At 44.0% G+C, this 24,035-nt stretch overlaps 1 protein-coding gene across 1 annotated transcript in view; it reads left to right on the top strand.

Annotated features, from left to right (window-relative positions):
* Positions 1-24,035, top strand: part of CFAP43 (cilia and flagella associated protein 43) — a 107,289-nt gene that overhangs the window by 80,644 nt on the left and 2,610 nt on the right. Inside the window, exons 28-37 of the mRNA XM_075533460.1 lie at positions 2,755-2,874; positions 4,086-4,193; positions 7,636-7,722; positions 8,982-9,070; positions 11,056-11,269; positions 13,060-13,172; positions 14,694-14,853; positions 18,550-18,714; positions 21,524-21,604; positions 22,233-22,386. Of these exons, the coding sequence (XP_075389575.1) occupies positions 2,755-2,874; positions 4,086-4,193; positions 7,636-7,722; positions 8,982-9,070; positions 11,056-11,269; positions 13,060-13,172; positions 14,694-14,853; positions 18,550-18,714; positions 21,524-21,604; positions 22,233-22,386 (1,291 nt within the window). The remainder of the gene's footprint in view (positions 1-2,754; positions 2,875-4,085; positions 4,194-7,635; positions 7,723-8,981; positions 9,071-11,055; positions 11,270-13,059; positions 13,173-14,693; positions 14,854-18,549; positions 18,715-21,523; positions 21,605-22,232; positions 22,387-24,035) is intronic.

Genomic DNA, 24,035 nt, shown 5'->3' with positions numbered 1-24,035 from the left:
GAGATTTGTTTGAGGATGAGATTCATATTTGTGCCCATTATAAGAAAAGTGATCCAACAGAATGCAGAAAGTATCCAACAATTTGATTGATATTAGATACCAGTAAGATTTTGCTAAGCATAATTCAAAAAAATGGTTGCAGTAGTACATTGACAGGGATCTGCCAGAAATCCAAGCCAGATTCAGAAAGAGTCGTTGGTTATCCCAGATGCATCTTGACTAGAAGCAGAGAATACCAGAAAGATGCGTGCCTCTTTTTCATGGGATGCGTAAAGGTATCCATTCAACTGTGTGGTTCATATCCAATGATGGATAAAGTTACGAAGATTGGGAATTCAAGAATACTTAATTGTGCTCTTGTGAGACTTGTGTAAGGACCACAAGGCCGTTGTTCAACCACAACAGGGAGACACTGCTTGGTTTAAAATCAGGAAAAGTGTGGGTCCAGATTGTATCATTTCCCCCAGCTTGCTTAATCTTTAGGCCGAGTAATAGATCCGAGGAGCTAGACAATGTGAAGGAGAATGCGGTATCAGGATTGGAGGGAGACCCATTTACAACGTGTACAGGACAGTACCTTGCCTGTTGAAAGTCAAGAGGCCACAAAGCACTTACAGATGAAGAGAAAAGATGCCATCTCCCCATGAAGCAAACAAAAACCCTCACAATCTGGATCAATTAGCATTGTCATGTAAAAAAAATCTAAGAGTTCAAGGAATTTACTTTACTTCACCATAACAAATTTCCATAGAAATAGCAGCCATGAAATCAAACAATCTATTACCTCGGATTGATATGCTGTAAAGGATCGTGGTAGAGTATAATTCTGTCATTTTGAAAGACTAAGTGTACCTGTCCCACACCATGCTGTCGTCAGTCACCTCCTATGCATGAGAAACCTGAACGAGGAACAAGGAAGGCTGTGTCTCACATACTTCGGCATGTCATCAGGAAGGCTTAGTCCCTGAAGAAAGACATCATGATTGATAAAGTGGAGGATCACAGTGGCCGAGGGTGAGCATGGCCCGGGACTGCATAGTGCTTCCTTCTGCTGTACACAGGGCTGCTATGCGTCGGATCTGACTTAACGGCATCTGCTGAAAGGCAGAGGCCACATCGGAGTTGCTTAGACCACCGAGGGAGAGGGCACACCTCCAAGAGCAGCCCAAGGCCGACTGCCACAAGGCAGGCCAGACATGCCTCTCCTCTTCACTCTATAGCTGGGTTTGATAATCTGTTGCAATAGTCATACGTGACCCAATGATTTTGGAGGTTTATGAGTCCTGGCGGCATAGTGGGATATGCATTGGGTTGCAAACTATAAGGTCAAGGGTTGGAACCCAGCAACCTCTCTGTGGGAGAAAGGTGAGTCTGTCTACTCCTATACAGATTTAAAGTCTCAGAAACCCACAGGGGCAGGTTTGCCTTGTCCTATGGGGTCACGAGGAGTGAAAATGGTTTGAACGGCCCTAAGTTTGGCTTGAGAGTTTACTAGGGAAATCAACAGGTTACCACAAGCCAGGATCATAAAACATTAAGGATACACTGTCTTTGGTCCTCAGCAGTACCTTTTCTTAGCCTGCAGCCAAGTCTATTTCTTATCCTCAGTCTTTCAGCCACATGGTCCTACAGGCCAGGAAGCCCGCCTGCCCACTGCTCTGCCTCACAGTCTCATAGCTTCTCTCCCCTGCCTTGCAGGCCCCTGGCCTCAGCCTCTATTCTCCCTGTGGCATGGCCTCACCTGCTTTTGCAACTTCAGGAAGGCAGGGATTGCGAACACGGTCCACTAGTGCACCAGTTCTCAACCTGGGGGTTGTGATCCCTTTGGGGGTTCACAGGGGTCACCTAAGAACATATTTCTGAAGGTCTTAGGAACCAAGACACCGCTCCTCTGTCTCCAGGCGGGTGCACCCACATGCAGATATGCCCACATCCAGGGTCACCACAGCATGAGGAACTGTATTAAAGGATCGTGGCATTAGGAAGGTTGAGAACCACTGCACTAGTGCCTCCTTCTTCTAGGAAGGTCTCAGGAATTCTCACTATTCCTGCTACTGGGATGGCTCCTTATATGCAGGGAAATGGCAACTAAACCTGACCAGTCCCCTCTAGTAATGTTTCACACACCCTATTTTTATGATCCCACCAAGTCATTTGGTGGAAATCACAGAGACCCAGATAGAAGGATTATGACATAAGGAAGCCTGGTGGTGTAGATGGTATGCGTCCGGCTGCTAACCAAAAAGCAAGCAGTTTAAAACCAGCCACTGCTCTTCAGGAGAAAGACAGACCTTTGAAATAGAGGAAAGAACTAGGAGTCAAAGGGCATTTATAGAGGTCTAAACACAGGCAAGTACATATGTAAATATATTTCTATATAATGATAGGGAAATAGATATATGTACATATATGTATGTATATATATGTATAGGTTTAGTATACATATATGTACATATATGTATAGGTTTAGTATTAAGGTAGCAGACGGACACTGGGCCTCTACTCAAGTACTCCCTCAATGTAAGAACACTTTGTTCTTTTAAACTGGAATTCCATGATGCTCACCTTCCTGACACGATCACTGAAGACAAGTGGGTGCATAAGCAAATGTAATGAAAAAAGTTGATGGTGCCCGGCTATCAAAAGATATAGTGTCTGGAGTTTTAAAGGCTTGCCAATAAACAAGTGGCCATCCAGATGAGAAGGGCAATTTGATAGGCCTGAACATTAACTTTCCTACTGACTTCCTTCCAGTCCTTAGAAGCAGAAATGAAGAAACTGCAAAACAACATTCTAGAAACCACACAGGCCTTCGACGAGCATTTGAAAAGGCTCTTTGAAAGGAGAGTGAAGGCTGAGATGGTCGTCAACCAGGTAAATCCAAAGCTCTGCTTAGCAGGGCTTCTTTTAAGGCGTCTCCAGAGGCCTTCCGTGGTCCTTTGGATAAAGCCTGACACTTGTCCGTTTCAGTGGACCTGGGTTCTCCAGACTGTGGCTTCATCTGGTGCCATCCTGCCTGCCCCTCACCCACTTTCCGTCCCTCAAGCACACTTGGTGTTCCCCTTTCTCCCGCCTGTGCCCCTTCGTGCCTCCTAGCTCCCATCTACTCACCCTTCACGACTTCAGCTACCAAGTCCCAAAGGAACCATAGCCTGTCACCCCTGGGCCCTCTTGGTGGACTCACAGAGCCGCGACCCAAGCAGCCACAGGCATCTGTGCCTGCCCATCCCATCCCCCCACTCCCCATCCCCAGGGTCTTCCTACAAGAAGTAAGCGTGGGTGTGAGCAGGTCTCTGGACCGAGCTGCCGATATTCAGGAAATGCAGAGGAAAGAGGGATGTGATTACTCTCACCTTCACCCGGAGAGTATAGAGCCGGTGAAGCCTCGGCTGGGGACACATTGTTGATATATGCTGAGGAGAAGAAAGGAAGTGAGTGGGGGCCCACAGGTGAGAAATGCCCTAAAAGATGTGGCCAAGGGTTTTCAAGAAGCACGTTAGACCACGGTGGCTGGAGGTGAAGCGACGGAGACACATGGGAGCTCTTGTAACTGGGAGTAGTGCTTCCTGTTGGAGTCGGGACTCGGATGGGTTCAAAGAAGGCCTGTTCACCAGCAGCAAGGTTCTGTGTCTTTCATCAGGTGGTAGTTAGAAGGGCGTTCACATTCATAATAACTCATACCTGTGTTTTATGTATCTTTCTGTTCTGTTTTACAAGGAAAAGACATAATATCTAAATGTATAGCATCCTTTTCCTCTAAAACAGTGGTTCTCAACCTTCCTAATGCTGTGGCCCTTGAATACAGTTCATGTGGTAGTGACCCCCCAACCACAAAATTATTTTCGTTGCTACTTCCTGTCGTTTCGCTACTGTGATGAATTGGGCGACCCCTGTGACAGGGTCGTTCAACCCCCAAGGGGGTCGCGACCCACAGGTTGAGAACCACTGCTCTAAAAAAAGTTTTTGCTTGTATGCCAGAGATGTTTTTATTCATACCAAGTCTCCAGCTCTTGAGAGAAAACCCCTTTCTCAGGTTTATTGATCTCACTCTCTTTTTCTCTTTTTTTTTTACTATATGCCTCTAGGAGGAATTGAAAATAAATAATCTTCTTTTCTCTTTACTCTTGGATGAAGAATTAAACTCCAGAGAATTGTGCCTCAACAACTACCTTACAAGGCAGCAGCAACAGAAAGTTAGTATATGACACACCTGTGCACAAGCCTGCTCTGGCAGATGTGGCCCTTTGTGATAGACTGGGCACTTTAGAGAAACAAACCCACAGGAACTCGTGTAGAAGAGAGAGTTTTATATAAAGGTTAAGTGCACATCAAGAAAACATCCCAACCCAGTGATGCCCAAGCCCACTAGTCCAACATTAACCCATATGTCCAACACCAATCCACAAAGTCCTCCTCCATCTCACAAAACAGACGCAATGATGCCGACTGCAGGAGGAAAGCCGAGTCAGTGAACATGTAAGCATCTCAGCACTGGTAGGGGTCTCCACACAGGTGCTCCAGCACCCAGGGCTATATCGGGGTAGGTCCATGTGGCTTATCCTTAAGGATGTTTTGTAGGAAGTGAGCCTGGCCAGCTAAAACAGGGAACTGGCTAAGGCAGCTGCACCCTGGTGTGACCATCACAAAGCAAGAGACCCAAGAACTAGAAAGGCAAGGCTCACTGAGCCATTTATCCCTTAGCCCTTCAATTAACCCCACATGTGTTTATCAGCCAGGTTGGCACAATAAACTACCTCACCCTTGTTTATCAGAACCTCATTTGGCCTTGGTCATACCTGCCTTCAACCCTTTCTACTAAGCCCTTCATATTCCTTGGGCTTTTGCTATGGGGCCAGGAGAAAGCATCCATTCCAATCCACTGATAAAGTTATGTGATTCTTCAGTCTCCCAATTATTTATTCAAGAGACCCATATCACCGGTGATGGGAATTTGGTAATGGATCCTAGCTATGGTTGCCCTGTATGACTAATGTCGATTGATTTAATGAAATTATGCATGTGAAAAAATGTTAAATTGGCAATATTTGTTTTATTTCTACAATCATAGAAAAGCATGTAATTTTCCTTTGATATAAGGGGAAACAACAATAGCAAACCACTGCTATCAAGTTGATTCCAACTCACAGTGACCCTGTATAAGGGTTTCACGACTGTACCCAAACAGCCCTATCTGTGTCCCACAGAGCAGCTGGTAGGTTTGAACCACTGACCTTGTGACTAGTAGCCCAACACTTCACCCAAAGCACCAAAAGGGCCGCCACTTAGCTTCATGGTTAAAATCACTGATTTTTAACCCCTGACTGACCCTGCTATCTTAGACAATGTAAACGACCTTTTAAACTATTTCCAAACTCTTCTTTAGGGAATGTTGTCCCCTGTGGACCATTTGGCATCCTCAGTTTTACTAAACATGTAAGCAAGAGTAGTGAATAGATTAGCTTATTGAATGAAAAACACAAGCTTATTCGTAAATAAGCTTGTATGAAATATATGACTCATTAGAGGCAATGAATAAATAATATTTCCCCTATACTATACTTCAACATTGCAAATACACGAATTAGTATATCCTCTATGACATTGGCACTTAATCTTTGCTAAGAGTCTGTTAGAATATGATGAGGAAACTAGATAGTTCTCCACTATCAGACAGAACAGCATCTGGGGTCTTAAAGGCTTGTCTTCAAACAAGCAGCCATTGAAATGAAGCATCAACTAAGTCCACAGGGAAGAAACACACCAGACTATGTGATCCAAGGGTTATAAATAATACAATCCATATCCAGAGGAGGGAATGATATCAGCGCTTAAGTTATGATCATCTGGGTTTCAGAAGACTGTGCATGACAGTGGAGGCCTCAAATCCATCTGCAAAAGCCACACACGGATTAAGCTTTGGTGAATCCCACCTGCCCACAGGTGAGGGATGTGATATCAGACAGAGAACCTTGTGAAGTTGATATAGGTTAAAATATTATATCATTTGATCTCCCTTTTGACCCATTTTAAAGTTTTTGGGGTTTTTTAATTGAAAAGTGAAAGAGAAATACATGTGTATCAAGCGTCCAGTGACTCCCCTCTGACCTTAGACCAGAGATGAGAGCAGCCTTGCTTTCATACCGAGCGCAGTGGAAAGTGGATTATCGCAGATGCGGTTAGGTTAAAACTTAGCGCCTCATCATTTAATCTTCCTTTTGACCCGGTTTAGATTTGTTCTACTTGTTAATATTACTTGCTTGCTTTTCAATTGAGGCTTTTCTTGGTTTTCCTTTGGTTTTGCTGTTCGTCTTCTTGTTATTGTTGTATGTGCTTCTGTGTGTGACATCCAGGATAGGTAAATCTGTAGAGACAGTCACTGGGTTAGTGGCTTCTGTGTCCGTAGCCACAATCACTGTATGAATGGGGGTGTGGCAGGAGAGGTTGGGGGTAGATGGAGAGCTAATAACACTGAGTGCAAGAGAAAAGGAAAATGCTCTAAAACTGATTGTGGTGGTGACTGTACATGTCTTCTTAATATGATTGAACTATTGAGTTGTATGATATGAGAATTATATGCTAAAAAAATGCTTTTTAAAAAGAGTCTGTTAGGATCTCGCTGGCACAGTGGTTACATCTACTCTGCCCTATCGGGACATTGTACGTTAAATTGACTTGGAGATGAGGTTTGGAGTCTTTTAAAGAGTCTTTTACAAAGTAGATGCAAAGCCTACTCTAAATCCAACCCCACTCATAACCACCATGCCGACTGTTCGGTGTCCTTCATAGATGAAGAGACCCTCGTACACGATGGGTGATGCTCCCAAACCACCCACTAGACGTAACGGTTCAGGGACTGCAACTGGAAATACGTAGACAAAGGCCATCCAGATGAGAATCAACAGAGGTTATTTATCTATCCAGAACATGCTGCCTAGCGAAGGAGGCAGGCCCTGTCATTTGACCTGTGGCAGAGGCCAAAGGCCACCAAGGAAAAGAAGAAACTTTATAGTGGACAGCAAGGGATAGCTTCAGGCACACCCATTTGGTGCTTGGTGGGATGGGAAAGTCAGGCCATCCAGAAGCGTTGTGTCCGTACGATTGGTTCAGAGAGCATGTTAGACTTTCTCTGGTAGATAATTAGTCGGAAACAGGGACAAAAATGAAGGAAAGTGACCTTTATTGACCCAGTCCTGACTATTTAAGGCTGAATGTGTTGGAGGGTCATGATTTGGCTTCCCAAATATGTAGCTACAGAGACCTGTTGTCATATCTGGTCTGGCCATTGTCTGTTGATAGATTCAGTCTATGTGAATGTACCATCCAGGTCCCATACTCCAGGCAGGGCCCAGGTGACGCCTAATCCTGTGTGTTTTCATCGCCCCACATTGCCCTTCCATGAAGGTAGCATGCTCCAGGGACACACAGGCACATGTGTTTGTTTCTAGAGATTTTACACTTAGAAACAGGTGGCTGGATGTTGGCTCTTTCAGTTTCCAATTGGTTTACTTTCTTCTATAAAATGTTACAGGCAGTGGATTTGTTAGAGAGGAACATCCTTGTTCTTTTTGGTAGCTCTCCAATTCCAGAGTTTTTGTTTATCTGAAACAAAATCTACTCTTCCTGATGTTATTTTAGATCCAGACCTCACAGGCTATCCAAACTGCTAAGGAAGACCTTGATATGTACAAGGAGAACTATGACAACTTAGTGGCAGAAGACAAAGTAAGTCATTGTCCCACCCTCTCCCCCAGAACAGTGTGTTCGTGCTGCCTAGATTCTGGGAAAATTCAAAGATAGCAGAATTTACTTTCCACAGATTTTCTTTTCTCCTATAGTTACAGGTAAATCCCATACCACGCTAGAGTGTTTCTGAAAATCAGTGTGTAAATGGAATATTGTAAACTTCTCTAGTTTGAGGTTCCTCTTGTATCAAAAATAAAGTGGGAGAAGGGACTCCTCTAAACATCAGGGCTTTTCAAAATTGCAGTTATAGATCCTCTTACCAGGCCACGAAATAGCATTAGGCCAGCTGTGTTAGTCTGGGTACATTAGAGAAACAAATCCACAGAAACTCATATGTATAAGAGAGAGTTTCATATAAAGGTTAAGTGCACATCAAGAAAACATCCCAACCCAGTGATGCCCAAGCCCACAAGTCCAACATTAACCCATATGTCCAACACCAATCCACAAAGTCCTCCTCCATCTCACAAAACAGACGCAATGATGCCAACTGCAGGAGGAAAGCCGAGTCAGTGAACATGTAAGCATCTCAGTGCTGGCAGGGGTCTCCACACAGGTGCTCCAGCACCCAGGGCTGTATCGGGGTGGGTCCATGTGGCTTCTCCTTAAGGATGTCTTGTAGGAAGTGAGCCTGGCCAGCTAAAACAGGGAACTGGCTAAGGCAGCTGCACCCTGGTGCGACCATCACAAAGCAAGAGACCCAAGAACTAGAAAGGCGAGGCTCACTGAGCCATTTATCCCTCGGCCCTTCCATTAACCCCACATGTGTTTATCGCCAGGTTGGCACAATAAACTAACTTCCTCGCCGGCATTATGACACTGGAATGGACTCCAATAGAGTAGACTAGAGTGCAAAGAGTACAACATCGATGAGTAAATGTAACCTTGTTGATCTTTTGCTTCATCGAATGTTGACTCATATTGGAAAGTGGCGCTGTCTTATGAATCTTTGTAAAAGTTCAGTAAACATTGTTCTGGATAGTGTGGGAGGCCTCTTCAGTTAAATATCTTGATGAAATTTTCACACACTGAGGTACTTTCTATAAAAGAAAAAAAAAAAAGAGGAATCCTTTGTCTAGTGAACAGCTACCCTCGAACAAGTCTACTTTCTAAATCGAGTTTTCACGGATGTCTAAGTCAAAGTGAGGATAGTTTAGTCTTTTGAAAAGCCCAGTCAATACATAAAGGGATTCAAGAATCAAGTTGCGACCGTGGCAGTGATGTGTCTGTCCCTTTAGGTCATGGACCGCAGCTTTAAGAAGGAGTTTGCTGACCTTCCCATCCAACAGGTGGATTTACTCTACAAACTTTTCAAGCGCCGCCCAAGGTTTGTTTCTTCTCTTCTGTCGTGCTTCCAAAAAGGTAGCAAATGAAGGGCGTGTGAGGGATAAAGCCAAAACTGCTTCCTCCCGATGGCGCAGGACTAGGCAGCCTCTGGGGGTGGTGCCCCAGTGCCTTGATCATAATTCAACACTTTTGAGCGAATGCCTGTATCTTTGTCGTGGTATAAGTAAACCAAACCATGAAACCAAACTCACTGGCATGGCGTCAATTCAGATTTATAGCAGCCCCCCAGAGGCAGAGTAGAGGTGCTCCTTAGCTTTCCAAAGCTACACATGTTTATCGAGGCCGATAACCTCATCTTCCTCCCAAGGAGCAGCTGGGGAGTGTGAGTCACCCACCTTTCAGCCCAATGAGATGTGCAGCCAAGTTCAGAACTCAGTACATCGCCAGGGCTTCTTAGATATAGGCCTGGGCAGTGGGAAAATAATTTCCCTTCATTATTTAAAAGTAGCCATGTGTCTTTATAAGCACAGTGCTCTTCTAAAATCAATTTATACATGTAAGCAGTTCACCTGAAGTCATAAGGGGCATGCAGATTTAAAAGCTGCTTTCGCCAAGATTAGGATGCCCTGGTGATACGAGTTGCAATTTCACATAAAAGGCTTCCAGCACAAAATAAGTTTGAGGAAACCCTGAGATTAAAAAAAATATCTTTTTTTTTACACAGGTTTGTTTACTGCAAAACTTTTCAAGATTTTTTATTGGTCCTTGGGCTCCGAGCATAAGAAATTAAGCAAGCAATGGGATTTGACCACCCAGCCCTTTCCCCCAGGCAGTGCATGTGACCTCGTTTAAGGAAGGTTGATAAATGTCAGTACAAACAATAGAAACCAACCATTATCAAGAGTTCCAGTAGATCTGACATCTATACTGAGAGTAGTGTCAGAATTCCATTTCACTGATTTTCAAGATTCTAACTCCATTTTCCCACAGTCTTCAATCACACATCATCTAGGCATCACGCAGCCTCATCCTGTTGAGAGACAGGTTCATTCACGTCTCATTCTATCACCATTGCCAGGTTACAGGCAACCTAACAAATGGAATCTGGAACATGCTTCATGTTGTTGGTTTTTCTATTTCTAAAGGAGTGTGAGTTATAACAGCCACAGGCACATGTTTCTTTGTAAAGAGTAAAACAAGGTCACATAAGATTACAATGGGAGGAGACACATCACAGCCCCATCACCTACCACACCTGGGGGCCAATTACTTGTCTTACAACCTCTCTTTCTAGAGCAGTGGTTCTCAACCTTCCTAGTGCCGCCACCCTGTAATGTTGTGGTGACCCCCAACCATAACATTATTTTCATTGCTACGTCATCACTGTCATTTTGCTACTGTTATGAATCAGGCGACCCCTGTGAAAGGGTCGTTTGACCCGCAAAGGGGTCTTGACCCCAGGTTGAGAAACCGCTGCGATAGACTCAGAGGTGACTGTACGAATCTCATAAAAAGCATCTTGATAGTTAATGTCTACCCCACAGCCTTGTGTTTTTCTCCCTTCCTACCAATAGCCCGGGGAAACCAAGCCCGTCTATTAATGTAGGAAAGGAAGAAAAGAGAGAAGCATGTCTTCGGCTTCATAAACATCTGAACATCTGCTAGGCTGCTTGCTTGCAAAAAGGTAGACCAAGAGAGAATGTGCACACGAGCACCAGAGAACAGTCATTCTTTCCTTGCCTGCTCAAAACACATGGAGGAAAGATGCTTCCTAACCCAGCCAAAGCTGCCAGGGATGGCCAGTCGCTAAGCCTCCAGTCCCGCCCAGGCTCCTTGGGGGCTAGAGAGGGGGGAAGACAAAGCAGGTGTTTTTCTCTTTAGAATAACCCACCCACCAGCCCCCCACGTGCCTAGAGCAAGTTTCATGCCGCATGCGTCCTACCTACGTTAAGCGTTTTACTTAACATGGTTGCGTTGTGTGCGCGTGTGGAAGGTGGCTGACTTTCCCTGGTTTCCCCATGAAAGGGTTCACAAACAGAAAGTTCAGCAAGATGTGATCAGCCTCACCCCTTTCGGGGAGCGGGTTGGAGCCGAGAAGTTGGCTAAGGATGCCTTCACACAGCTAATGAAATCCATGGAGGAACTGGACAACGTGAACAACATGCCAGAAGGCCTGGATGTCTCCGTCTGGGAACACTTCTGTGCCACGAGACGAGCAAAAGTGGAAAACGAGCAGAAAGTACGCAACAATGCTTTCATTTTATTTTATTTAGCATAGTGATAGCAAATGGGAGTGGGCCAGGGTCGCCAAGAAAGCTAATTATTTAGGATTTTCTGCAAGGGCCACCGTTGGGAACAGTAGCGATGACAGCAGCCTACAATGTGAACCGTTTTGCTACTGAGGACTAAGTATCTGCCTGCCGGTGCTTATAGACCAGGCTGTCCCAAGGGCAACCACTCGCCCAAGGTGGTTACAGTGCGCTTGAATAAACGTGGCCAATCGGAGATGTGCAGTAGATGGGAAAGACGCAAATACAGGGTTGGTCAACTTCTTATGAAAAAAAAAGATAAAAGTCCCAATTTTAAATAGATGACATATCAAAACGGTTATTAATTTGGATATCAAAATCCAAAGTCACCGCCATCGAGTTGGCACCGACTCATAGTGGCCCCAAGGGGCAGAGTAGCACTGCTCTGAGATGGTCGCTCTTCACGGGCGTGGAAAACCCAGATTTCTCCCAAGGAGCAGCTGGTGGTTTGAACTGCTAGCCTCGTGGACCACAGACCAAGGAGTAGCAACTAAGCCACTAGGGCTCCCACTTTATTTTGGATATGTTGTGTTAAATAAATTAGTAGAATGACTTTCATCCAGTTTCATTTTACTGTTTCATAATGTAGCTACCACAGAATTTGAAATTACATCTGTGCCGCACTTGTGCCTGACCCAGTCCTTCTCCTGGACAGCACTGTGTAGACGGAGCCCTCTCTTCTCCTCTCTGTCCCATCTGATTTCCTACATGAGAAAGTTAGCTCATCAGAACAAACTTTATTGTCTTTTCCAACATGCTTCTTAAAATGTTTTTTAAGTATTAAAGGGCAAATATTTGTGAGTACATTTAATTGAAGACAGAATCTTTTCCTTTGTTGTCGTTTTCCATTCTGCACTTTGCAGAGTCCTCCGTGAGAGCACATTCTGGTAACAATCTAGCAGAACCCACATGAGTTTTGAATGAAGCCGCAGAAACTTTAGCTCTGAAGGGACTCCCCTGGGATGGGGGCGGGGAGCGGGTGCCCCCTCAATGCAACAAATTACTGCTTTATTGACCACCCTGTGGGGGGACATGCCCGGTCCTCTCTGTCGGCCTGCCTGCGCCTTTTCATCTCCTTGCCTTTATTATCTCAGGCCACTCAATCCTCCCTACTGCTCCCTGAAACAGCCGTCAGGGTGAGGTGAGTGTTACCCCGAGTAGAACTGTCCCTCCCCGGCTGGCGAACCACGTTGGCGGCATAGTGACCTCAGGGCACAGTAGGACTACGCCGTAAGGGTCCTTTTGTGGGCAGCGGCTTCATCCCGCCTGCTTCCCCAACTACACACACTGACCACGTTCCCTAAATGCTCGGCCACGTGTTAGCCTGGCATACACTGGTTCGCGCATCTATCGCTTGCTCCTTTCACTGAAGGCTATTAGAGCCAATTCTCAAACTAAGACGTAAGCGAAATTCTCTTTCCTTGGCATATGTACTTTCCACCAGGAAGCAAATTCGAGAATCTTCAAAGAATTCCGGAACTGGATATTCAGGACCACGTAGATTTTAGTTACATTGGACCACCTAGCAGCAAGGGTTTAACATTTTATTAGAACATTAGAAGGTAGACTTTCTAAGGTTTTTAAAATCTGCCCCCACCCACCCCCAGGGTGGGGTGGGGGGAACAAGTCAAAAGATCTGTGTTCTCTGAAGTGACTTAAAACGAGTTGTTATTTCTAAAGCTTCATCGGTTCTGAGAGGTTGGTGGTTTGGTTTCTCCAGGTCAAGCAGAAAGGCGCTGGCTTAATGGAAATGCTGACTTTTCTCCGGAAGAGAATTGAGGACGATGAGAAGGTGCAGAAGAACATCGAGAAAGTGTTCCGGGAGCTTGTCATGTAATTTGAGTCGTTCTTGTGCGTGTGCCGCGCTCAGAGTCCACACGGGAAGCTAAGTTAGACACTGCGGGCCCTGGGGAGAGTGGCTAAGAGCGCAGCACCGCGCTTCTCAACCTGTGGGTCGCGACCCCTTTGGGGGTGGAACGACCCTTTCACAGGGGTCGTCCATTCATAACAGTAGCAAAATGACAGTGATGAAGTAGCCACGAAAATAATTTTATGGTTGGGGTCACAACATGAGGAACTATGAAAGGGTGGTGCCATTAGAAAGGTGGAGCACCGCTGGTGTAGTGCTTTAAAAATTAAAAAAAAGGACATGTTTACATGTTACCGAAGACATAGGAGAATGTTTATAACGTTGTTATAGGTTCCACTGTTATTATTACAGAGAACTTTGGGGAAACTGGTAGTTGGTTTGTTTTTTATCTCTTCCTCTCACATAAAAATGCAAAGGGCCAGGTGTGGGGAGAAAAGAGGAATTGATCACAGGGATCAACATATAACCCCCTCTCAGGGGGATTGAACAAAGTGGATGAAGGGGTGCCAGAAGATGATGTAAGATATGCAAATAATAATCTATAACTTATCAAGGGTTCATGAGGGAGGGCAGGTGGGGGAGGGAAGGGAGGGAAATGAGCTGATATCAAGGGCTCAAGTAGAAAGAAAATGCTTTGAAAATGTGATGACAGCAAACGTGTAAATGTGCTTGACACGATGGATGGATAGATGGATTGTAAGATGTAAGAGCCTCCAATAAAAGTATTTAATAAAAAAAATGCAAAGGGCCAGTTGCTTCCAGTAAGTAGCTTTAGGATCAAGCCATACAAACTGCAAAACTAAGCAGCCGTCCAAGAAGTTTCCATGTAGTCACCTGCCCGACTAACAAGTTTTTCGTTAGGAGAGCTTTAGGGGGGTTAGACTTGCTTCCAGAGTCAGCCACAGGCACAGCCATGGTGTGAAATACTATGATGTTTTCAAAGCATCAGGATGCTGTCACTTTCAGATCTAGTTTACAGGGAAGAATATTAGTTACCGAGAACCGTGTTTAATATGTGCTTCATCTGTATAAAAATAGCATGTAGATGAAGCACATATAGATATTTAATATGCATTTATGTACTGATGGCCTTTGGGAACATGCTCTATCCTCTGTTGGCCTACCTGTCCCTTGATATGTTACTATAATGTTGAAGTCAATGGATAATGTCAGAACTGCAGTAGATGTTTTTGGCAACATGTTTTCTTCTTTTTAAATTTATTTTTATTATAATTAAAATCATATTAATCTTTTCTTCATCCTAACATAAAATTTCACTAGTACATTCCTGTCCATACCATTCTCTGAGCACCCTGGAGGTAATTCCATGTCAGTAAGAAGTACTATAGACACTTCTACAAAAATTCATCTGTGGGAAGATGTTCTCCATATTAAGCTTTGAATTCTATAGTCTTGGATAGTAGGTGAGACTTGACATGTAAATAGCTTATAACTACTTGCTCTGAGTGATATTTCATTTTTAGATTACAGGAAAATAAAGTCGAATTCCAGTTGAATTTAACCATCCAAATTCTCCTTAAACAAGGACAAGTAGAACTGGAGAATTTCCAGTTACTTCTGGAATATCCGGATGCAATTCTCATCAACAAGAACATAATTGAGGACTTGAATGCCGTGATCCGGGTAATTATGCATTTTCAGAGAGAGAAGCAACGCTGCCTTTTGTATTGAGTATTATTCTTCCCTTTCTATGATAAATCCTTTTAATTCTCCTAAATGAGTGATTTTCAACTCCAGCTGCATGTTAGAAGTACTTAGAGAACTTTGAAGATAGACTCAGGCCTGGTTCCTGCTCAAAGTACCCCAGATAAAGCTAACGTGGGTATAGGAAGGCTAAAGTGGATATTCAACCATGGAGTTGAATCTTCTATTCCATCATTTGGTTAGCCTCAATCTACTCACCTCATGATAATCTTAGATGAATTTGGAGCACCGAGTTTCCTTCTTTGGGGATATAAAGAATTCAAATGACAAATTTCCCTCTAAACACCTTTAACTGTGTTCTGCAATTTTTTATATGTTCTGATTTCTTTCCATTCAAAATATTTTTTAACATGCCTGTGATTTCCTATTTGACTCATAGGTTTCTGTCTTCATTTGGCTTTCACAAATGTAATAGATGCACAGTGCCTGGCTATAATTTTTGCTTTAGGTAGTCAATTATCTTTTTGAGTAAAAAAATAGGGAATATTGACTTCCTATTTACATACATTTTCCAGAAATCATTCCTTCTTCGTGTGGATCCAAGTTTGCAATTCGTGTCATGCCTTCGAGTCCAGGAATTTCCTTTAACGTGTCTGGAACACGGGTCTGCTGCTTACGGCATTTCTGCGTGTCTTGAATTTTTCTTCTTTTGGGGGCTGGAAAGTATTTCATCCATCTTCATTTTTGAAATGTATTTTACTGGTTTTTAAAAATCTAGATTGATACCTTTTTCTTCTTTCCATCCTTCTATCTCCCTGTCCTCCCCACTTTTCCTCCTCCTTTTTTTCATCTTTTCACTTGAAAGGTGTGCATTGCTTCCGCTTTACTTCACTTCTGACAAAACATCTGCTCGATTTTATTTATCTATCTATCTATTTATTTAAAGATCACTGTAGAGGGGGCTCTGACAGCTTTTATAACAATCCAGACATCAATTGTATCGAGCATATTTGTACAGATGTTTCTTTCATTATTTTCTAGACATTTACTCTCTATTGAACCCTTAATATCAGCTCCTCCTTTTTCCCTCCCCCCACCCTCGTGACCCCTGGATAAATTATAAATTATTAGTCATTTCATATCTTACACTGACCGCTGTCTCCTTTCCCCCATGCTTTCTGCCGTCCGTCCCCCTGGGGAAAGGTGTGTGTGGTTGTGTCATTGCAACCGGCTCTCTCTTTCTCCCCTTCCCTCCCGCTCCCCCTACCCTGCTGGTAAGGCCACTCCCATTCCTGTTCCTGGATTCTGTGTGCTTCTGAGTGCTCTTATCTCTTATCTGTACCTGTGCGCATACTTCAGTCTAGCCCGAAGTGGAAGGCAGGACTAGGGTCATGATAGTAGCAGGGTGAGGAAGAAGCCTCAAGGAACCAGAGGAAGATTGTGTGTTTCATCGGTCATCAGCTTTATTTTTATATTTGTTCTTCTGAAATATAACATGTCTGCCTTCCAGGTTTTCTCTTTAACTTTGGTTCTCAGCAGTTTGGACACGATGAGTTGTGTGTGTGTGTGTGTGTGTGTGTGTGTGTGTGTGTGTGTGTGTGTAGCATTCTGAGTATCTCCTCACCTTCTGAGACTACAATTACACACTAAGGTGGGGAAAGTGAGAAGAACAGGGCACAGGACCTATTCAAAGATAGAATCACCAATGTTGTTTTGAAATAAGCGAAAACACCAAATCGTGGATTGGAGAAGCTCAGAGAACTCCAAATATTTGGAAAGATTTTCCAACCCTTCTTCTGTTATTGATTTCTAGTTTCATTCTTTTGTGGTCTTTCAATCATACTTTATGTTTTCTATTCTTTTAATTCAATTCTATCAAAAGATTTTAAAAACATGGAGTATGTTTCTCATTTAAAAAAAAGAGATCGTAACTTTTTCAGAATTTAGCTCATAATTAAATGCACACACATTCCCAGCTTTGGCTGGTGGCATAGAATGAAAAATTTTGACCCTTCTTAACTTTCAACTTCCTATAAAGCATCCCGGTGGAAACGTTAAATGGCAGGAGATAAATATTTAGGAGTCATCTACATAGAGAACCACATATGGATAATTACATGCCATGTGTTGTAGATAATTAAGACCATGAGATTATTTAGGTGGCAGGTAGACAGACAAGAGAATCTGGACCAGTGGCCAAAGTCTAACTGAATGACAGAGCAGAGAAGGAGCCGCCTAACCAAGAAGGAACTGCCCAATGTGGTGAGATGAGAATCAGGAACTGCTGGTCTCCCAGAAGTCCAGAGTGATGAACAACTCCACGGTAGAGTAAGCTGTCCGTTGTTTCCATTACTAAGTGTCCAGGGAAGTCTCAGGAGGATTGTGGGGGCAGGAGCTCACCTGGGGTTAGTGATGAAATCATTTGAAGTGAGGAAGTAGTGACTATAAATAACCCTTACCAAAAATAAATAAACAAATAAAACCTAGCTATAAAGGAAAGTCCAAAAGAGATGCTAGCCCTGGAGGTGAGTTTCTCAATCTCCGCACTCTGGACCTTTGGGCAAAATGCTCCTTTGTTGTGGAGGGTTGTCCTGTCTGTCCTCAGAAGTTCACTGGCATCCCTGGCCTCTAGCCACCTACTGCCTATAACCACCCCTAACCCCCTTGCCAGGTATAGCAAATGTCCTCTTAGGGGGCGATGGTTCTCCCCAGGTGAGGAGACCACAGTTTCTAGATGGAACCTAACAGCTTAGACGTGGTGACACCAAGAACATGGACATGTTCATGAGGGTTGTGTGGCTCAAGGAAAATAAAGGAAAGACCATTGGAAAGATGATTAATCCAGGCCTGCAGAGGCCAAGCAGGGATCTGGATATGAATTTGTTTGTTTGTTGTTTGTTTGTTTGGATGAGCTATCAAGTAGTGTAGTCCGATGGCTTGAGCTACACAAAGTTAGATTTCTGAAGAAGAGAGGGAGACTCTAAAATGTTACAAGTTTGAAAAACATTTTGTTTTCTTTCGTTTTGGGCATTTAATTCACATGTCATACAATTCAACAGTTTAGCCATCACTTTTAGAACAGTTTCTTCATTACCATGCTACGCAGTTATGCGAGATGTAGTGAGTTCTCTTCTAGCAATCTGGGAGAACAACTTCTACGAACATATTCTTGAATTCATCTAGGCAATTCCAGGGGAGGTGCAACACATGTAAGTATGTCAGGGTCCTGTCTTCTCTTTCCTTCTTCTTCATTTCTTCCCGCCTCCTGTACTTCGTTACTTTCTCTGTTCATAGCTGTCGACCAGAACCCACTTTGCTCAGCTAGCGCCTCAAGACCACAAGCCTCCATTCGCAGTGTCCGGAGGCGCCTCCAAAAGCAGGTACACATGCATACAAATGGGCAGACAAGGAGATGGTGAAAGGAGTCCTGCCCAATTACTGACAAGTAAAGCAAAGACTAGCTGCTATTAAGTGTGTCTTATAATCTCTACTGTTTATTTGTGTCATAGTGACTATATTTGGCCGCAAGGCATTTTTTAAAGATATCTGCACTTTTTCAAGAAAATAGAATTTTTTGAAAGCAGATAGAACAATCTCAGTCCAGCGGCTTCAAATAGCCTTTCATTCTGTGTGCGGAGTCACATTATCTGAACATTGGGATGCCCTTTTTTTAAGACCCAAGGACAAAAGAAAGTTGCCAGTATGGTGGAAAGCAAAGACGTTCACAAAGGAATATTTCAAATAGAATGGGAACATAAGAAGATGGAGATGGAAATGGAAGATCTGAACCAAAAGGCTTGGGATATTCAGATGCTGTTTTTTTCAAGAGATCGCCAAAAGGTAAGCTTCCCCCGACCACCATGTGGTTTTTTGTTTTGGTTTTAATTGTAGTAAACTCTATGGGTGATGAAGAGTTCCCATTGTACAATTCCATGACCATTATGTTCACCGTACTTTGCTGCCATCACCCCCCAGCGCTTTCCAACCGTCTGCACACCCCACTACGCTCAAGTAGCAATGGAGTATCGCTTCAGCTCCATTGCTCATTCCACCCTCCCCTGACCTTCCAGTGGCCCCTGGGAAGCTTTCATCCCTATCCCTTTTCCTGGTCTGCTATTTCATCAAAGTGGGCGCATGCAGCATTTGTCCTTCTGTGCCTGACTCGCAGACTGCGCTCAGAATAATGTTTGTAAGATTCAGGCATGCAGTGGTGTCAACATGACTTTCTCCTGACTAAGCAAAGTCCCATTGGAGGAATATATCACATCTTGTTTACTCATTCAGCCACCGACAGGCACTTGGGATGTCTGATAGTTTTCAACTGATTAATTTAAACTGCCTTTAATACGAATCCTGTGAGCGCTATCCTTCAGAATTGAGTTAATGGCAGGTAGTCTTTGTGCTTTGTTTTGGTCATTGCAAATGCATTCTAAGTCAGTAGTAATCGGTAATGGACCGACCGACAGGTTCTTTTTCTTCTAGGCCTTTCACTGTGGCCTTCAGTTTTTCTTGACCAGTTCAGTAAGGTGACCCTACTTTTCCGCTTAACAAATCCAAAGATCCAAACTCACTGCCATCGAGTCACTGCTGACTCTTAGTGATCCCCTGTGGACTTCTGGGACTGGAACCATTCACTGGAGAAGAAACTCCAGGTGCCTTTATCCTGCAGAGCTGCTGTGTGTGGGTTTCCAACTGCAGACCATTGGGACCGCAGCCTGAGGCCTAACCCCACTGGACCACCAGGCCGCCTCTCAGCTTGACCAGGATTTCCTGAGTCCAATCCTGTGGTCTTGAGCGGTTCCGCCCCATCCTATTGAGTTGTAGAATTGCCTTGATGGCAGTGAGTGTGGTTTTGTTTGTTTGTTTGTTTGTTTGTTTGTTTGTTTGTTTGTTTGTTTGGTTGGTTGGTTGGTTGGTTGGTTGGTGCTCCCTGTCCCACCATCTCCACTCCCCCCTCCACAGAATTTGACTGTAGCCTTGGCTCTTCTCAACTCTGCTTCCTCCCGCTTTCCTCCACCATGCCAGCCCTCGCTGCTAATTTTACTGGCTCTGCTTTTGCTTCTCACCCTTAAGGATGTGTTTTTTGTTTTGTTTGTTTGTTCTCATGATATCTGGATTTTTCATTCTGTCTCTCTGACATCAGTGATCACTTTTGAAAGATGACTTCTCAACTCAAGCTCTCCGACCATCGCTTCTCTTGTGTTTCATTTCTAGCTTGCCCCCACCCCCTCCTTTGTCTCAGTTTGTTTGTGTCTGTTCTTTACAGCCATGCGCTCTACTTCTGTCTTTTCTTAACCCCCCATTTCCTTTTCCTTCCAAGCCTCGCCTCGCCTGTTCCTTTCTCACTCTGAATCCCGATGGCCATTTCCCATGCTTCCACTTTCAATGGTTTAAACTGTTTCATAAAATGATATTCTAACTGGTCTTTCAACTCTGGGTCTTTCTTTTAGCTGAGCTATTGTAGACATCTGTATTGCTCACAGATGAAACTTCATAGTTCTAACTACATTCCTACTGCAGTTAAATTGCTTCACCTGCTGCATGTCAGGAGACAGATACGAATTAGGAAATCCTTAGGAGACACTCAAGCTGCCTTTTCAAATTCTCTCCCCATTATTCCTCTCACACATCCGTAACTGTGTGACACTGCTTTCTAAACTTCTCAAGCCAAATTGATGACTCTTTTCTAAAATTCTACCCTGAGGCCTTTGGCCAAACTGTTTCTTCTACCCGGAATATCTTTCCTTCCTTTCAACCCCATCATAAGCCTATCTGTGTTTCAAGCTCTAGTTTAAGTGCCCGGGTGGTGATGTAGTGGTTATGCATAACAATCTGCAAAGTTTGAAGTTCAAAACCAGCAGCCGCTACTCAGGAGAAGGACAGGGCTTTCTATTCTGGTAGAGAGTTAGCAGTCTCGGAAACTCAGAGGGACAAATCTACCTTGTCCTAGAGCAGCGATTCTTAGCCTTTCTAATGCCGTAGCCCTTTCAAACAGTTCCTCATGTTGGGGTGACCCCCCCCAACCATAAAATTATTTTTGTTGCTACTTCAGAACTGCCATTTTGCTACTGTTATGAATTGGGCGACCCCTGTGAACCCAAAGGGTTCACGACCCACAGGTTGAGACCCACTGTCCTATAGGGTCACCGTGAATCGGCATCAACTCTACCTATGGCAGTGAGTGAGAAGAGTGAAGTGCCACCTCTTCCGCACAGACTTTCCTGGTTTCCCACCCTGGAGAATGCGCATCCCATCCCAAATCCCTTTTGAATGTGCATGGCACTTTAATATCTTCAAGCAACTCCTCAGCTCTAAATGTGCGCTTTCTCTTTGTCATGTTATTTCTCTTTATATCACTGGTGTATTTGCATTCAAGAGAGACACTTAACGTATGTTTTGTGAGCTGAACAAATAAAGGAATGGACCAACGAGTGAGAAAATAAACGTCATGCATCAGTAATAGATAAGTGAGCTTAATGATGGTTAAAGGCAACGAAAAATTATGACAAAAAGTCAAATAAATCTTAATTCTATACACACCAATGTTTATTACCAAAATAATCCTCTTGGAAAACTATGATGCTGCAGATAAAGTTGCCTGTAAAGAGAGAGGAGACCATCTAACGTGTATTATCGTTGTCTTCCGAAGTTCCTAAATGAACCGCACTACGAGACACTGATAGCTCTTCAGATTGGGATAATGGAGCAAACTGTCGCTGTGATCGAGAAGGTAGGTCTCCAAGACACGGGCCGCGCCGAGCCCAGCACGTAGGAGCCATGTGAGTAAAGAAACCGTGGTTCACATGACGGACGACGCGAGCAGAACTTGCCAAGGGCTTGGTACTTTGCTAACATTCGAGATACACTTAGAGGGTCCCGAGTATCTGTCGACAACCACCGCAAGGGGCATCTAGACTGAAGCACTTCTTTTCCTTCTAGAATTAACTCTGGGAGAGATTCCAGTGTAAGGGCTTTCCGATTGTCACACTGTGATTCATGTAATAGAGGTTCTAATAGTATTTCCTTGGCTTTGTCCACTTTGCTTAATACTCAGGGTGTTCTGTGTATAGCAAATGCAAGGTGAAAACAAAGTAATGCCAAGGAAATCTTCTTTTTATTTTTAATCATTTGTCATTTTAAGGGTATATGGAATTTTTTTAAATGAGGTATGAACATAAAATTCTGCCTCTCGACAAATAATCTGAGTGCCTAATAGGTATAAAACTTGAACCAAGTCCTAAGGATATGGTAGTAAGATGATATTTTAATGATGAATCACTTAATGTTTAAAATGTCTGTATGAAATCTAATACATCATTTTTTCAAATTTGTGTGGTGTCCTGGGACCCAAACGCCAGACCCATAAGAAGAATGTGGAAAATTGCAAAAAACTCATTAAAAAGCTGGGAAAGTACAGCGGTCACAAGGATTTATCAAATTATGTTCTAAGTTGCAATTTACGAGAAGAGTTGGTGGCTGTCTCAGAGAGAAGAGACATTTGTAATGCAATTGGTAAGCTCTTGTTGTCCTTTTAAGTTGACCGTTGCTCCCGTAGGTTCCATCGAGTCAGCTTTTACTCATAGTGACCCCTGTACAACAGAGCAAAACACTGCCGGTCCTGCTCCTTCACAGTTACAGTGTTTGAGCCTATTGTTGTAGCCTCTGGGCTCTCATCTCCTTGGGGGTCTTCCTGTACGGCAGGGGCCCTCCATGTTACCACCCATGAAGTCTATCTCCCGAGGCTGGTCCAACGTATGGAAGAGAAAGTCTCACCAGCCTGGATTCTAAAAGGCATTCTGGCCAACCTTCCTCCAAGATAGATTTGTTTGTTGTTCTGTCAGTCCACGGGACGTTTGGGATTCGTGGCCAACAGTGTCACTCAAGTGCATCAGTTCTTCTGTGCTTCTTATCCGTTGCCCAGCTTCCCCCTGAACACGAACCCAAACCGAACACTGCTGTAGATCGATCCTGACCCATAGCAACCTTATAAGACAGGAACCACTGCTCCCGTGGGCTTCCAAGATGACCACGTTTAATGGAAGTAGAAATCCATGTTTTTCTCCTGCAGGCAGCTGGTAGTTTTGAACCACTGACCTTGTAGTTAGCAGCCCAATGGGTCACCACTGTGCCAGTAAGACTCTGCATGCACAGGAGGCGACTGAAAATACCAGGGCATCTTAGTCGTGAAAGGAATCTTGGGGTGTTTCCCCCCCACAGTTTAGAAGTCTTGTTCAGCGGATTTTCCCAGTACAGAAAGTCATTTGATTTCCTGACTGCTGCTTCCATGAGCTTGATTGTGGATCCGAGTCAAATGAAATCCCTGACAACTTCAATTTGTTCTCCATTTATTGGACCAACTGTAAGGACTTCTGTTTTCTTTGCCCTGAGTTGTGATCCACAGGGAAGTTGTAAATGTGATCAGTAAGTGCTTCAGGTCCCCTTGCTTTGTGTTGTCAGCACATCAAGCCTTCCTCCTCTCCCGACACTGTGTGTCCTTCACCAGAGAGTCCAAGGGCACAGACTGAGTGCATATGGTGAAAGGGTGCCAGGCTGACAGTGACTTTCAACCATGCAGTGTCCCCTTGTTCTGTTCAAAGGACTGCCTTTGGTTTATGTACAGGTTCCCCTCAAGCACAATTCGTTGTTCTGGAATATCCATTCTTCCCAATATTATCTATAGTTTATTATGTTCCACACAGTCAAATGCCTTTGTATAATCAATACGATGCAAATAAAACTGTTCTCTGTGTTAGGCCAGGTTGAGTAGAGAAACAAATCCAATTGCGCTCATATGCATATGAGAGAGCTTCAAATGCATCGAGAAAACACCCTAGCCCTGTCAAACTCAAGTCCATGCGTCCTATAATAATAGTACATAAATCCTTCTGCAGACTCACATAGGCACAGCAATGATGCAGAATGCAGGAATATCACAGGCCGGTGAGTGCAAAGTCCCCTGGATCCAATGGCGACGGGTGCATCTCCAGGGCTCTGGAAGCAATCGGGGTCCGCCAGCAGGAAGGTGAAGGCAGAGAGAGAGGGTGAGGTTCCCAGGACCCTCCTTATAAGGCCGTGCCCACAAGGCGGCATCATCCAGACTGTGACCCGATTGGCAGGTTGAATGCCACCCCAACACCTTCATCTATCTTCAAGATGACATG

The sequence above is a fragment of the Tenrec ecaudatus genome, chromosome 16 (assembly GCF_050624435.1).
Source record: "Tenrec ecaudatus isolate mTenEca1 chromosome 16, mTenEca1.hap1, whole genome shotgun sequence".
NCBI classification, from domain to species: domain Eukaryota; kingdom Metazoa; phylum Chordata; class Mammalia; order Afrosoricida; family Tenrecidae; genus Tenrec; species Tenrec ecaudatus.
Note: the sequence above shows the minus strand (reverse complement) of the source record. Positions and strands in the feature narration are given on the sequence as shown.